The sequence below is a fragment of the Ranitomeya variabilis genome, chromosome 3, assembly GCF_051348905.1.
Source record: "Ranitomeya variabilis isolate aRanVar5 chromosome 3, aRanVar5.hap1, whole genome shotgun sequence".
Lineage (NCBI taxonomy): Eukaryota > Metazoa > Chordata > Amphibia > Anura > Dendrobatidae > Ranitomeya > Ranitomeya variabilis.
This window is the reverse complement of record NC_135234.1, coordinates 692,058,611-692,072,644: the sequence shown is the minus strand read 5'-3', so window position 1 is coordinate 692,072,644 and position 14,034 is coordinate 692,058,611. Positions and strand designations below refer to the sequence as shown.

The 14,034-nt window shown below is 44.7% G+C and overlaps 1 protein-coding gene across 8 annotated transcripts in view; it reads left to right on the top strand.

Annotated features, from left to right (window-relative positions):
- LOC143817058 (serine/threonine-protein kinase Nek5-like) overlaps positions 1-14,034 on the top strand; it is a 163,845-nt gene that overhangs the window by 126,981 nt on the left and 22,830 nt on the right. For 7 of the 8 annotated variants that reach the window (XM_077298137.1, XM_077298136.1, XM_077298138.1 and 4 more), the window contains exons 12-14: positions 4,044-4,216; positions 8,254-8,317; positions 9,837-9,956. In XM_077298137.1, coding sequence (XP_077154252.1) covers positions 4,044-4,216; positions 8,254-8,317; positions 9,837-9,956 — 357 coding nt within the window. The remainder of the gene's footprint in view (positions 1-4,043; positions 4,217-8,253; positions 8,318-9,836; positions 9,957-14,034) is intronic. The other variant, XM_077298135.1, reaches the window with a different exon arrangement.

Below are 14,034 nucleotides of genomic sequence, written 5' to 3'. Positions count from 1 at the left end.
GTTAGAAGTTCCTAGTTCTCCATGGACCCATCTTGCAATGGATTTTATCACCGACTTGCCGGTCTCTGGGCGTTTTTCTGTTATCTGGGTTATTGTGGACCAGTTTAGTAAGATGTGTCATCTGGTCCCGTTCAATAAATTACCCTGCGCTAAGATACTTGCCAGGGCATTTGTGAAAGAGATTGTCAGACTCCATGGTGTTCCCACGGACATTGTCTCCGATAGGGGACCATAGTTTGTGGCTCGCTTTTGGCGTGCCTTTTGTGACAGACTTAAGGTTAATTTGTAATTTTCGTCGGGCTATCAGCCGCAGTCCAATGGACAGACCGAGAGGAAGAACCAGGACGTTGAGCAGTTTTTCAGATGTTTGTAGCGGACAATCAGGAGATGTTTTTGGAATATCTACCATTAGCTGAGTTTACTCTCAATAATCATACATCTTCTTCGACTGGGTGTTCTCCTTTCTTTTGTTGTACTGGGAAGAATCCATCTTTCAGTCCTTTTTCTAGGATTGGGGCGGCGGTGCCTGAGGAGGAGAGTTTTTCTGGAAATTTGGAAAGGGTTTGGACCAGTCTGCGCCATAATCTTAAACAGGCTAATAGGAGGTCTAAGAAATATTTTGACAAGAGAAGAAGGGAGGCGAGGTTTATTGTGGGGGACATGGTGTGGTTGTCCTCTAGGAATCTGCGTTTCAAGATCCCTTCTAAAAAGTTAGGGGCGAAGTTTGTAGGACCTTTCAAAGTGGTTCACATTGTCAACTCGGCAGCGGTGAGATTAGACATTCCTTCATCCTGGAAAATTAATTCAGTTTTTCATGAATCTTTGCTGAAGAAGGTTGACACGCCAGATAAGGTGGCTATGCCGTCTGCTCCTCCAATTGATGAGGACTGCGAGTTTGAGATTTCAGGCATTCTTGATTCCAATTGGCATAGAGGAGGGTTACAGTATCTTGTGTCCTGGAAGGGTTTCGGTCCCGAGGACAATTCCTGGGTGAAAGCTGTGGACATCTCAGCCTCAAGGTTAATTACGGCTTTTCACAGATTTCCGAATAAGGCCCGGCCTCGAGGATTCGGGGGATCCTCGTTAAAGGGGAGGTACTGTTAGAATCTGTTTAGTTTGTGACTAGACGCCATTTTCTTGTGGAGTTCTGGCTGCTGGTCTTTTTCTTCTGGTGCTGGGTTTGTCTTGGGTCAGGTGTTTGTATCACTCTTTATTCACAAACACCTGCCTCCCAGTCCTTGCTGGACAAGTGTTAATCTGCTTGAGCTCTAACTTGGTGCTTTGCTTTGTCTTCTGTGTGTTATTTGTGCAGTGCTGGTACCTCTGGTTCTGCTAACCTTAGTTTCTGTTTTCTATTGGTTTCTGCAGCCTTCTCTGTGTTTTCTAATAGGAGGTGACCCTTTTTTGTACCCAGTCCTTAGTTCTTTTAGGGAACCCCTTCCCCTTATCTATAGGTCTTCGCTTGAGATTAACCTAGGATCGTCGGTGGGTCTATTCGCCCACTCCATCGTAGGGTTTCAGCCTAGTCATAGTGCAGGGTCAGTTTTCCTCCTTCTACCTTAGTCCTGTGTCGCAGATCCGTAACAGTCTGCCATTATTACCTCTTGTGGTCGGACATTTCACAGTCTGACTGCTCTAACTGTAAAGAAACCTTTCTGTTAGAACGTAATTGCTGGAAAACTAGACCGAAGGGTGAACCCACTGGAGCGCGACAGCGAACCTCCCCTGGGTGAGTAGACCAGGTAGACCACCCCCTATACAGGGAGCGTTAGGAGCAGGACCAGGGGAGACTACTGCCACGGCAGCTGGTACCCAAGAAAGGAAACGTGGTGAGACAAACCGGAATGCGAGGTGAAGACAAAGGAAACCGGACAAGGAGGAGACAGCAGACTGGAACAGCAGGGACTCAGGTACACAGGAGGAAGGTAGATGATGGGAAACCCAGACGGAGAGCTGGACGAGGACACCGGATCACTGACAAGGATGAAACGGGCAGCAGGAACTCAGGAGGGACGGCGGTAACGGATGACCAGAACTAAAGAAATAACCAGAAGAGAGACTAAGGTCAGGTACAAAGTAGAACAGAAGGCAAAACGGAGGGTACACAGGAGACTAAGCAGCGAGACAAACAGGCCAGAGACACTTGCAAAATACAATAATATTGATAATCTATCTATAATAATAATGATAATCAGGCACCGCCAGGAGGAAGAGGCGGCCTGATAAGCAGAGCAGCAGCATACCTTCCGGGTCAGAGTCCTCCAGAGGAGTAGAGCGGGGCGGAGGGAACTGAAGGAGCGACGTGAGTCATAGAGATGAGGATGCGCGTGCGCAGTGAAACCCAGTGCGCGCGCGTACCCGGCCAGAGGCAGAGGCCGGCCGCGCGAGCAGAAGAGACGATGCCGAGGAAGGAGCGGAACCGCATCGAGATGCCGTGGAGCGATGAGTATAAGAAGACACCCGGGAGGGCGGCGGTGACGGCGTAACACTTTCCTATTTATCTGCCGGAGTCGCCTTTCTTCCACCTGTAATGAGTGTCCCCCCTGGTCCTTAGTATGGTCCGTTGTACTGACCACACATATAATTATACTTTTGTCTTTTTTCTAAGCTAAACAAGCCCAACTTTTCCAACGTCTCATTGTATAAGAGGCCTTCCATCCCTTGTAATAATCTAGTTGCCCGTCTTTGAACTAACTGTAATTTCTGAATATCATTTATAAAATATGGAGCCCAAAACTAGATCCCATATTCTAGATGTGGCCTCACCAGTGGTTTATAAAGGGGTAATAATACGTTTGAATTGCGGGATTTTATCTCTTTTTATACACTCTAAAATCTTATTTGCTCTTGCAGCTGCCACTTGACATTGAGTACTGATGCTCAGCTTACTTGTAACCAAAATACCTAAGTCCGTCTACTGCTCTGTAGTACCAAGTATACTCCCATTTAATGTATATACAGCTATAGGATTACTCTGTCCTAGTTGCATTATGTCATGGTTAGGACATGGTTAATGTCCTGTTCTCTCAGGGTTAATGTTGTTGGCCTCTCTTTCAAGATGGGAGGGGTATTTATATGCACTCCAAACTGGATTTCACTGTCAGCTATACCTTCTGCTTTAGTCTGTGTGCTTGACCCCTGGAGTATGCGCCCGGTTTGCATAGTGTTTCCCTTGCTCTCCGGGCGTTACTCTGTTTGTTCTTCTGGATTACTGACCTCTGGCTTCACTTCTGACTATCCCCTGTCTCTCCCCTTTGGTACTTTGTGATCTCCTGGCTCCGATCTTTGCTAGTCAACTCTCTTGTGTTTATCCCTTCTCTGCACCCCAGTGTCTGTCTCCGCCCCTGACCACCTCCCACTCTGTCACATGATTCAGGTCCTGTTGGTAACCTGGTTGTACCCGGCGTTTTGCTCAGCTCCCTTGCTGCTGTGTGCAGCGTTTTCCATAGCAGTATTACCCGGGAGTCGTAACACATTAAACCTCACTTTCCAAATGTTTGCCCATTCAGTCATCTTATCCAAATCGGTTTGCAATATTGTATTTTCATTATATTAATGGATCTATTATTTTTGCACAAGCACCACCACTTCATGGGCTTTATTGAAGATAATAGGGCTGAGCAATACCAGGCAAGGTCCAGGCAGCATTGTTACTAAGAGAGGACATTTTTGGCCCGGTTTCTTAGATCCCCTGTGGGACCACTTTTACCTGGATCTGCATTATGACAAAAGACTCGCTGCTATTGTCTTTCATATAGGTGACGAGCACTATGTGCTCCACGTCCGGCATTGTCAGCTTATGGATGCCAAAATTAGTATGGGCAAATTGAGTTTATTTTTTGGTGCCCGGCAGTAGAACTACACGTGGACAGCCAGGGGTGCTGTAATATTCAGCTAGAGGCCAGATGGACCAGGATACATTTTTGCATAGTAAAGTAAATTGCTTTGATGTGTATCTGAAGTTATATTTTCCAAGCTTGGTAAAGCCATGACCATAAAAGTTAAATTGATTTGTATTTTGTTTGTGTTGATAATTTTATTAGGCGCCTGGTCAAAATGTGGGACAAAGGATAGAAGAGAAGGTATCACCTGGAAGGATTCATGGACATTATGAACATTATTATGCCAGACTCAATAACATGCAGCAAAGACCCTATCAGTATCCACCTCACTATGAGCAACAAGCGAACCAAAGAGTTGATTCTCCGCAGCAGTGGTAAGTAATCGCCCCAGTAAAAATAGAAGGGGAATCTGTATTACAGCTATACACCTAGGCAAACTTTTTAGACCCAAGTGCAGGGGCAGACATACCATTGATGCCGCCCAAGAGGTAAGGGGGCCACCACCACCTCCACATAGGGGGAGTTATGCATTATGAATTATGATGAGCTATTGTATGACTGGCGGACAAGGGCAAAAAGCACTCAATGCAACAACACTATTTGGGCCCTTTGCAGTCTAATAGCTCATCATAATGCCCAATTCTGACTGCTATGGAGGTGGTAATGGGCTCCCTTAACTTTGGGTCAATGTGCAGCTGCACAGGTTGCATCAATGATATGTCTCCCCTGAATTGAACTGCAAAGGACCAATATATTGTTTTTGCACAAGGTCTATTTTCAGTCCATCTCCACCACTGAAAGCCCAGTGCAAAATGTAAACTTGTCTTCCACATGTGCCATTTAAAATACTACACAAACACACTGTTGTATATGACAGCTAGATATTCAACGCTTTTAGGTACCAGGGGCCACTACACAAATGCAAACTCCGCAGCTTTCTAGTTTTACTTCAGGTTACTTTGTTCCAGGGAAATACATTCATCACAACTCAAAAGGAATTAAAAGATAAAGGTGGAGGCAATTACAGCGGGCATTAATCTGTTATAGAGCTCATTTCTACCTCCGCTTTGGAACATTACGTTAAGTAGAAAATATCTGCAATTTGTAATTACTGATGGGGATTGGCATCGTAAGTCTAGGTTCACAATTAGACCATGTTCTTCTGAGCATGTTTTGTCAGGTTTATGTCATATTTTAGGCTTCTTTTACGTACAAAAAAACCTAGTTGGCACTACTTTCATTTTGGTCCTGAAAAAAAAAAAGTATGAAAGATATATAGGATTTTTGCTCTCAATTAGGCTGGAGTCACACTAGCGAGTTTTACGGACATATGAGCGCAGGAAATACATCCGTAAAACTCGCCAAACAAACGGCACAATTATTCTCAATGGGTCTGGTCCTATCAGCCATATATTACGGCGACGTATTATACGGCTTTCTACGGCCGTAGTAAATCGCAGCATGCTGCGTTTGTCAGCGTATTGCGCAAATAATACGCCATTGAAAGTCTATGGGGGCGAGAAAAATACGGATTCCACACGGACCAGCAGTGTGACTTGCGAGAAATACGCAGCGGTGTTAGTGACAAGCCGGTAATTCAATTGCCGGCTTTTAATTTCTCCTTCCCCAACCCGACAGGATATGAGACATGGTTTACATACAGTAAACCATCTCATATCCCCTTTTTTTTTTTGCATATTCCACACTACTAATGTTAGTAGTGTGTATGTGCAAAATTTGGGCGCTGTAGCTGCTAAAATAAAGGGTTAAATGGCGGAAAAAATTGGCGTGGGCTCCCGCGCAATTTTCTCCGCCAGAATGGTAAAGCCAGTGACTGAGGGCAGATATTAATAGCCAGGAGAGGGTCCATGGTTATTGGCCCCCCCCGTGGCTAAAAACATCTGCCCCCAGCCACCCCAGAAAAGGCACATCTGGAAGATGCGCCTATTCTGGCACTTGGCCACTCTCTTCCCACTCCCGTGTAGCGGTGGGATATGGGGTAATGAAGGGTTAATGCCACCTTGCTATTGTAAGGTGACATTAAGCCAGATTAATAATGGAGAGGCGTCAATTATGACACCTATCCATTATTAATCCAATGGTTTGAAAGGCTTAAAAAAACACACACACATGATTAAAAAGTATTTTAATGAAATAAACAAACAGGTTGTTTTAGTATTTTATTGCTCTCTCAATCCAGCTGAAGACCCTCGCTTGGCAAAATAATAAACCCACAATATACATACCTTCGGATGAACTGTCAGGCCCACGAAGTAAATCCATCTGAAGGGGTTAAATCATTTTACAGCCAGGAGCTGCGCTAAAGCACTCGCTCATGGTTGTAAAAACCCCGGGTGCTGAAAGGAAAGCTGGGTGATCTGTACTTACATTGAGTTGCGGTGATGCGCCCCCTGCTGGATGTCCTCATGAACTGCAGCCTGGGAACTTTTTCCCACGCTCCAGGTCATATGAGGACATCCACCAGGGGGCGCATCACCGTGACTGAAGGTAACTATAGGTCATTGACCTACATTTCCTTCATTCGCCGGGGCTTACAGGCACGAGCACAGCTGCATTAGCAGGGCTCCCACCTGTAAAATATTTTAACCCCTTCAGATGGATTACCTCGTGGGACCTGACAGTTCATCAGAGGGTATGTATATTGTGGGTTTATTATTTTGCCAAGCGAGGGTCTTCAAATGGATTGAGAGAGCAATAAAATATTAAAACAACCGGTGTGTTTATTTCATTAAAATACTTTTTAATCGTGTGTGTGTTTTTTAACCCTTTCAAACAATTGGATTAATAATGGATAGGTGTCATAATTGACGCCTCTCCATTATTAACCTGGCTTAATGTCACCTTACAATAGCAAGGTGGCATTAACCCTTCATTACCCCATATCCCACCGCTACACAGGAGTGGGAAGAGAGTGGCCAAGTGCCAGAATAGGCGCATCTTCCAGATGTGCCTTTTCTGGGGTGGCTGGGGGCAGATGTTTTTAGCCACGGGGGGGGGGGCCAATAACCATGGACCCTCTCCTGGCTATTAATATCTGCCCTCAGTCACTGGCTTTACCATTCTGGCGGAGAAAATTGCGCGGGAGCCCACGCCAATTTTTTCCGCCATTTAACCCTTTATTTTAGCAGCTACAGCGCCCAAATTTTGCACATACACACTACTAACATTAGTAGTGTGGAATATGCAAAAAAAAAGGGGATATGAGATGGTTTACTGTATGTAAACCATGTCTCATATCATGTCAGGTTTGTGAAGGAGAAATTAAAAGCCGACAATTGAATTACCGGCTTTTCACAGATATCGCGCTGAATTAAATATAAATACAGAATATATATATATGTGTCTCAATGACATATATATATATATATATATATATATATATATATATATATATATATATATATATATATATATATACTGTATATATGTTTTACCGAACATTTGAGCACATAAATCCATTACATGTCGGTTATGCAAGCCTGCGAGAAAATATCGCAGTACGGATGCCATACGGATTACATACGGAGGATGCCATGCGCAAAATACGCTGACACACCCTGCCTACGGAGGACATACGGATCACTATTTTGGGAACATTTCTCCGTATTACGGCCGTATTACGGCCGTAAAAAATGGACCGTATTGTCTTACGCTGAGTGTGACTCCAGCCTTATTCTCAATGATAAACGTATTGAAACACAGTACGTTTCCATACATGTAGAATGTAAACTTTTTCCAGACTTTACCATTAGGCTGGTTGAGAAAAGAATAAAAAATTACAGAAAAATAGTATGTAGACACATATGTATGTATGCATTGACATTCAGACATATATAATGTGACATATGGCACATGCTTGCAAATATTTTTAATGTATATGTCAACAGATGTACAAATGTGAACCTAACCTAAGCCATACGTTTCTGTTGGCACCCACCCTACTGATACCATACAGTGCGCAATAAAATAACCTTATAGTCCCCTACAAACACAAATAGCGCCATACAGTAACTAAATAATACTGCCATACAGAGCTCATTATAATCTCAAAAGTGCCAAAATTGCAGCACTTTCCACTCTTACAGTGAGCAAATAATTGTAGTTATGCAGTTGACAGAATAGTTCAATAGAGATTATATGTTAGTAGTATACGGTGACCAAATAATGTACAGCTGCCTAAATACCATCTTTTCTTCCTACCATCCTTCTTTCCTACCATACTTCCTTCCTTCCTTCCATTCTTCCTTCCTTTCTACCATCCATCCATCCTTCCATCCTTCCTTCCTTCCTTATCGGATGGTGTTCGCTATTCATGCAGGCTGTCACTGACTTGACTTGTTCTATTAATGTAACGGTGTGTAATCATTAACCGATTAACACTATTTTCCAGGAATGATTATTTACAGAGGAAACAGGAGGCAGAACAGATTAAGATAAAGGTTGAAAAACAACTGGTGAGTAAAGATTTAGTTTTGTAAGCTTAATAATAATAATAATAATTGGATTTCTATAGAGCCGACATATTTTCCGGAGCTCTTTTCAGAGGGAACGAGTACCAACAATGTCAGACATTACAGACTATCACATAATTGAACACATACCAAGAGAAGTTTGAACAAGCATGAGATCAGGCAATGTTGCTGGCCACGTGGACAAAAGTCTTTCCAGCCACATTGACCAATAGCCGCTGCTGGATACCATCTGATCTCACCATGAAGGCTTGTGGAGATGACTGTAATTTCGGTCTGAGTGCGATCCATCACAACATCAGTCCAACGTTATTCAATGAAGCAGATCACAAGTCCAATTTTATTTGCTTGGAAAAAGTTGTCCGAGGAATAAGATTGCAGCATGCCAGATTGGCCTCCGATTAGATTTCACTCGACCATTCATGTCTATGGATCCGTGGAAAACAATGGACCGAACTCGGATGTTATCTGAGTGCAGTCCAATTTTCATGGATAGACTAAATGGGGAAGATGGGGGTACATTCTTTTTTTAATTCTCCAGATCTGAGAAAATCAGATCACACTGTGATCATTCTCTGATCAGAGTGTGATTGGCATAATCGGACCGTTTTTCTCGGATGGAGAACATACAGTCATCTGCACCTGCTCTTGGTGTGAAGATTCAAGAAGGAAAACTAAAATATTCCCTAAATCTATAAGTTCTAACAAATACTAATTATAGTTGTTACTAATAACACACCTTTTATTGAAAGCTACAAAAAAATGGTATAATGTTGCCCATAAAAACAAATTTATTGGCTTCAAAATTGCTCCAATCATTTGATTTGCTGAATACGTGCTGGTATTTTAGAGCTATGAACTTAAATGAAGTGATTTTGAACCAATTTTCAAGCTGCTCCTTGCATTTCTATGGAGAGTGATAAGCAGGGGAGAAGGATTTAATAAAGATGATGTTATACCGTGATGTTTAGTGATGCCGCTGTGACAAAACAATAGGATGTTGTGCCTTAGTGTCTAACAATGATATGGACACCTGTCACAAAGAAAAAAAAATTACTATCATTATGTGAAAGAAAGAGTGAGTATATATTAGGTAGGAAGTGTAGGTATTAGTGCGGACATACAGCAATTCATTTGTTCCCCCTCTTAATAGCTTAAATGCTCAACTTCATAAACGAAAATCATTTTTGAGAAGGAGTGAAACCCTTGTATTAGGCACCAAGACAGACTTATCTCAAACCTGCCGCAGTGTCTGCTGTATATGGCTTATGTCATAGAATCATAATGGTTCTCGTAAAAACAGAAGCTATGCTTAAAGTGTGAACAGGACCTTTATTTTACACTTCCTGACAATAGAACAAATGTTTGTCAAAGGTTGAGCTTTCCTTATTTAATCCATTAAGAATATTCCTTTTTTTTTCCATCTGTTAACTTCCGTTTACCTTTTTTATTAATATACCTATCAACTATAAATCGTTTTTTGACTTCTGGTGGTTGTTTCCAGGGGCTCCGTCCTTCGTCTGCTGATCACTGTGGTAAACATATACCAGTTTCAAGAGTAGACGTTCGGGTGGATCACGCAGTAAACAGATTACCTCAGAAACAATATGCCAGAGCCCATGAGGTAATTTTATTATCGTTAACTACACTTGCATTTATGTGGATGATGAAAGATAAAAACATCAGATTCACTCAGACACTGTTAATGTAAGAGAGACAGGGTCAGGAAGCCATAATCCATACACAGTTTTACCAGAAACAGTCACTTACTTTCTACATTTCTTCATTCTGCTCCTATGTTGCATAGCGCTACATAGATAGCATTGAACAGCCGATATCTAATTCCATAGGGTCATACATAGACACAGGCCTCGTGTTTAATGGAAAATCTAGGCCAGGGATAATATGGCTGCCACACTGGTGCATGGGGTCAGTACAGTATGTAAATTTCACACACACAGAGGTTAATTCCTGTCAGACTTCATACATATCTGCTAGAATACATTTTTTGGCATGTTCTATTTGATGTCATATGTACAGAGGTATTCTCGACTAGAAGTATTGCAGGACACCAAGGTCCGGACATCATATTTTTAATATATTTGCACCAAAACATTGAGAAACTTTTCCCTTAATCTATATTGGGTAATTATGTATTTTCCCCTTGTCAAGGAGAAAAAAAATAGATCACAAAATGCATCACCAAGAGCACCCTATTTGCTCAAGAAATTGTCAAAGTGTCCACGACAAATAATATGTAATAAGGGAATTCAAACATTCCTAATTTATTATAATGAGTCCGTCAGGTCAAAATTACTGTTCAAACCAAGCACAGGCACTTCGTATAACTTTGGTGTGGCCAGAGAGTTCAGTGCCCCTACAGACCTACTTGTTTTCCATCTATCCTCTCTTCTCCCAGTTTGCACCAATTGCCTGTGGAGCGCCCCCACACCGCCGCAGGGCCTAGGGGTACCCGGTACCGGGCCTCTGAGTCTCAGTTCAGGAGTGGTCACGGTGGCTAGGCCCGGTCCGTGGCCCTGTCTGTCAGTGGGGGACGTCCGGTGCAATAAGTGGTGTTGTAACGGTGCAGTTGTGGGGTGCAGGTCGCGGTAAATAACGAGGACACCAGGTTGCAGTCTCTTTACCTCTTTACTGAAGATCTCTGAGTCCTCAGTCCAGAATACGGCTCACCAGGCTGCGCAAGTCCGGCCGGTCCAATGACACTTCCAGAGTTCTCTTCACAGGAGGAAATCTGTGCCTTCCCCGTAGCGCTATGTGTTGTGGTCCTTCCCTGCTGTGCTTACGGAAAGTACCCCACAACTGTTGTGTCTGTTTCTTAAGTTCCCTCACAACTCGACTAGATGATGTTCTGCTAATCCTCCGTCCCTCCCTGAGGTTCGGGTAGGAACGGCACCCGTTTGACGGGTAGGCCTGGAGTTCTTCCGGGACCCTAGAGACGCCCCTCTCCCACAATTGCCTCCCAAGACTTCATAGGTGATTTGAGTTAGACAGCCCGCCTGAGACTGACTGTCCTGCCGCTGTTTGGAGTATTGCTTGAAGCTGAATGTTATTCTACTCCCTCGGCGTTCCGGCCACCGGTAGTGCGCCTCAGTAGGACATTGCTTCGGTCTTACAGCACGACTCCTACTGGTATTTCTCCTTTGCGTGACCCCGTTTCTCACTCAGCACAATCTATCTCTCTTCTAATCCTTTCTTGGGCACCGCCGCTACCCGGAGCAGGCGCGGTCCCGTTACGTTCGTTTTCGTTGCCAAGCCTCTGTCAGGATCCCACCCCTGACAGAGACCCTACTGTATCTTCCCCTACAACACCCTCTGCCACAAGGTGTTGCCTGGTTCCAACCCAGTCAGCTTTTCTGATCTAACTTCCTGCCTGACCCCCAGTTTACCCACTATGGTGGGGAGTGGCCTAATGAATAGCACCCTTAGCTCCCCCCGGAGGCCCGGCTGTGAAATGTATTGGTGTCTGTGATACCTGATCAGATGAACTCCTTCAGTGCCATCGGACGCACCATAGCTCCCCATAGTGGCGGAGCCACAGTACTGCAACGACCAGGACTCTGGGGCGCTGCACTCCCCCCTGGTTAAACACAGTACTCCGGGACTGGGAAGAAAACAACAATACAAGTTTAGCAAAAAGACATACAATTTTGTTGAGTGCAATAACAATAAGTATACTTGAACAGGCTTCCCTTTATGGGAGGTAAGGACACTTGAACGTTACAAACATGGTTAAATAACATAGCAACATGCTATAAATAACTCTTCTTACCCAACCGGGTATTCTACTAAGTGCAAAAATTGCTGAACAATACTTTAACGTTGCCTTTAAGGACATACACTCTGTATCCACTAAAGACCTTCCTATAATCACATTATAAGGTAATCTAACTTTTTCATTCTCCTTCTTTAAATCTGCAGGACCGCCTGTCCTATCGGCACCAGACCTACTGCCTCTCCTTTCTGTTACAGGACCGCCCCGTTCAGCCAGGGCCTACCGCCTTTTCAACTTCTATACACAGTATAGATCATAACATTACTTTCAGTTTTAGAAGCACTGAGCCATCTACGTATGGCTCCTAGGAGGACTCACTACCTAACCCCTACGGGTTCACTTTCTGTCCTCTGTAACACATTATTAACTCTTTCTTTACAATAAACTAACTTTCTATGGTGGACTCAGGGTTTACCTTCTATCCCCACTTTCTATCAACATTATCAATCATCCCTTTTCTTCCGAGAAACATCATCATCATTTCTTCACAATTAACTGGTTGGATACATATAACTTTCTCATGTACACATTATCATCACTTTCTTTCATCAAACATTATTGCTACCTGTCTTAAAGCAATATCACCGTTTAAGTGCAACAATTGAACATCCCCTTTAAGAAAGGACCAAGTCTCTATGAGGTAGCATTTCTTCTCAAGCTACCAGTCCTTACTCAGCAAAGGTTCCAGTGTGGTATCTTCACAAAGAGTCCTTCTTTAAGTAAAACCAGTAGGGAGCACCTTTAATAAGGTGCTAACTATATACAAAAAGTTTGTATCATGCACTGTTCATGATTGCGGCAGTTCTTGATAACAGGAAACAAAAAGTGGAAAAACAAACCAAACAATTGGGATCCCGGGTCAACAAAGGGATCCCCTTAAAAGTTAACCCTTAACGGGTTTAGCAGCAAAAAAAACAGGAAACAATAAACAGTTAAAACTATGTACATTCTCAAGGCATTCATGCTTACTCTTTTGGCGCAGCAGGTGGTTTCCTCCCGGGCCTCAACGGGCCGCGCTGCCTCACCAGGGAGTGGCTCTGGTCCCAGCAACGACAAGATCCCTCGCCGTGATGCTCTTCTCACCGAGGATCCTGCACGCCCCCAAGGCACATGGTGGCTCCGGGTTCTCTGCTGTTCTGCCGGGTCAGGTTCTTTGGCCTTTTCGGCGGGAGGTTCATCGTCGGAGGTTTCAGCGGTGGCCTGGAGCGCAACACATCGCTGGACGCCCCGGGCCATCCAGCCAGCTTCGCCTGTTGCTCTCCTCCACCGGGTGTAAGTCACGGCATCGCCGGGCTCCAGGTCGCGAGCAAATCTTCCTCCGCAGTGCTCGACCTCGTTCCGGTCCACATGGACTTGTAGCGGCTCCCCGATCTCCTGGATAACCCCTCTTCCATATCGGGGGTTGAAGGAGACCACCACACCCCAGTGGGACGATGAGACCTCCGCAACAGTGGTCAAATCAATCTGGGCTGCCGGTTGCGGTCGGTTCCGCCATGCAGCCATCAAGCGCCGCAGGTGCTCAGCCTCCGGCAGGATCTTCATGCCCGGGGCCTGCAGCGTACCTTCAGCCGCGGCCGGGTGGGAAGGAACAGGGGACACCGGAGATAGGTGGACTTCTGTGGGCCGACCTAGCCGAGCAAGCACGCGAGCATCGGCCTCCACGCGTCGCGCTATCTGGCGAGCCTCGGCTGCAGCTACACACTCCTCTGATGGTGGCAAGGGGGGTCGGCCCATCGGTAGCTCCGTGAGGGTCAGTCCCCGCAACGCTGGTGCATCTGGGGCTGTGTCAGGCGGTGCAGCCTCAGGCTGGATTGGGTCAGTCCCCCGCGGGATTCTCGGTGTCGCCATCTTTGCTCCATCTTCGGTGTCTTCTTCCCGCGGTCTCTTTCGTGGGCGGCCCCGTCTCCAT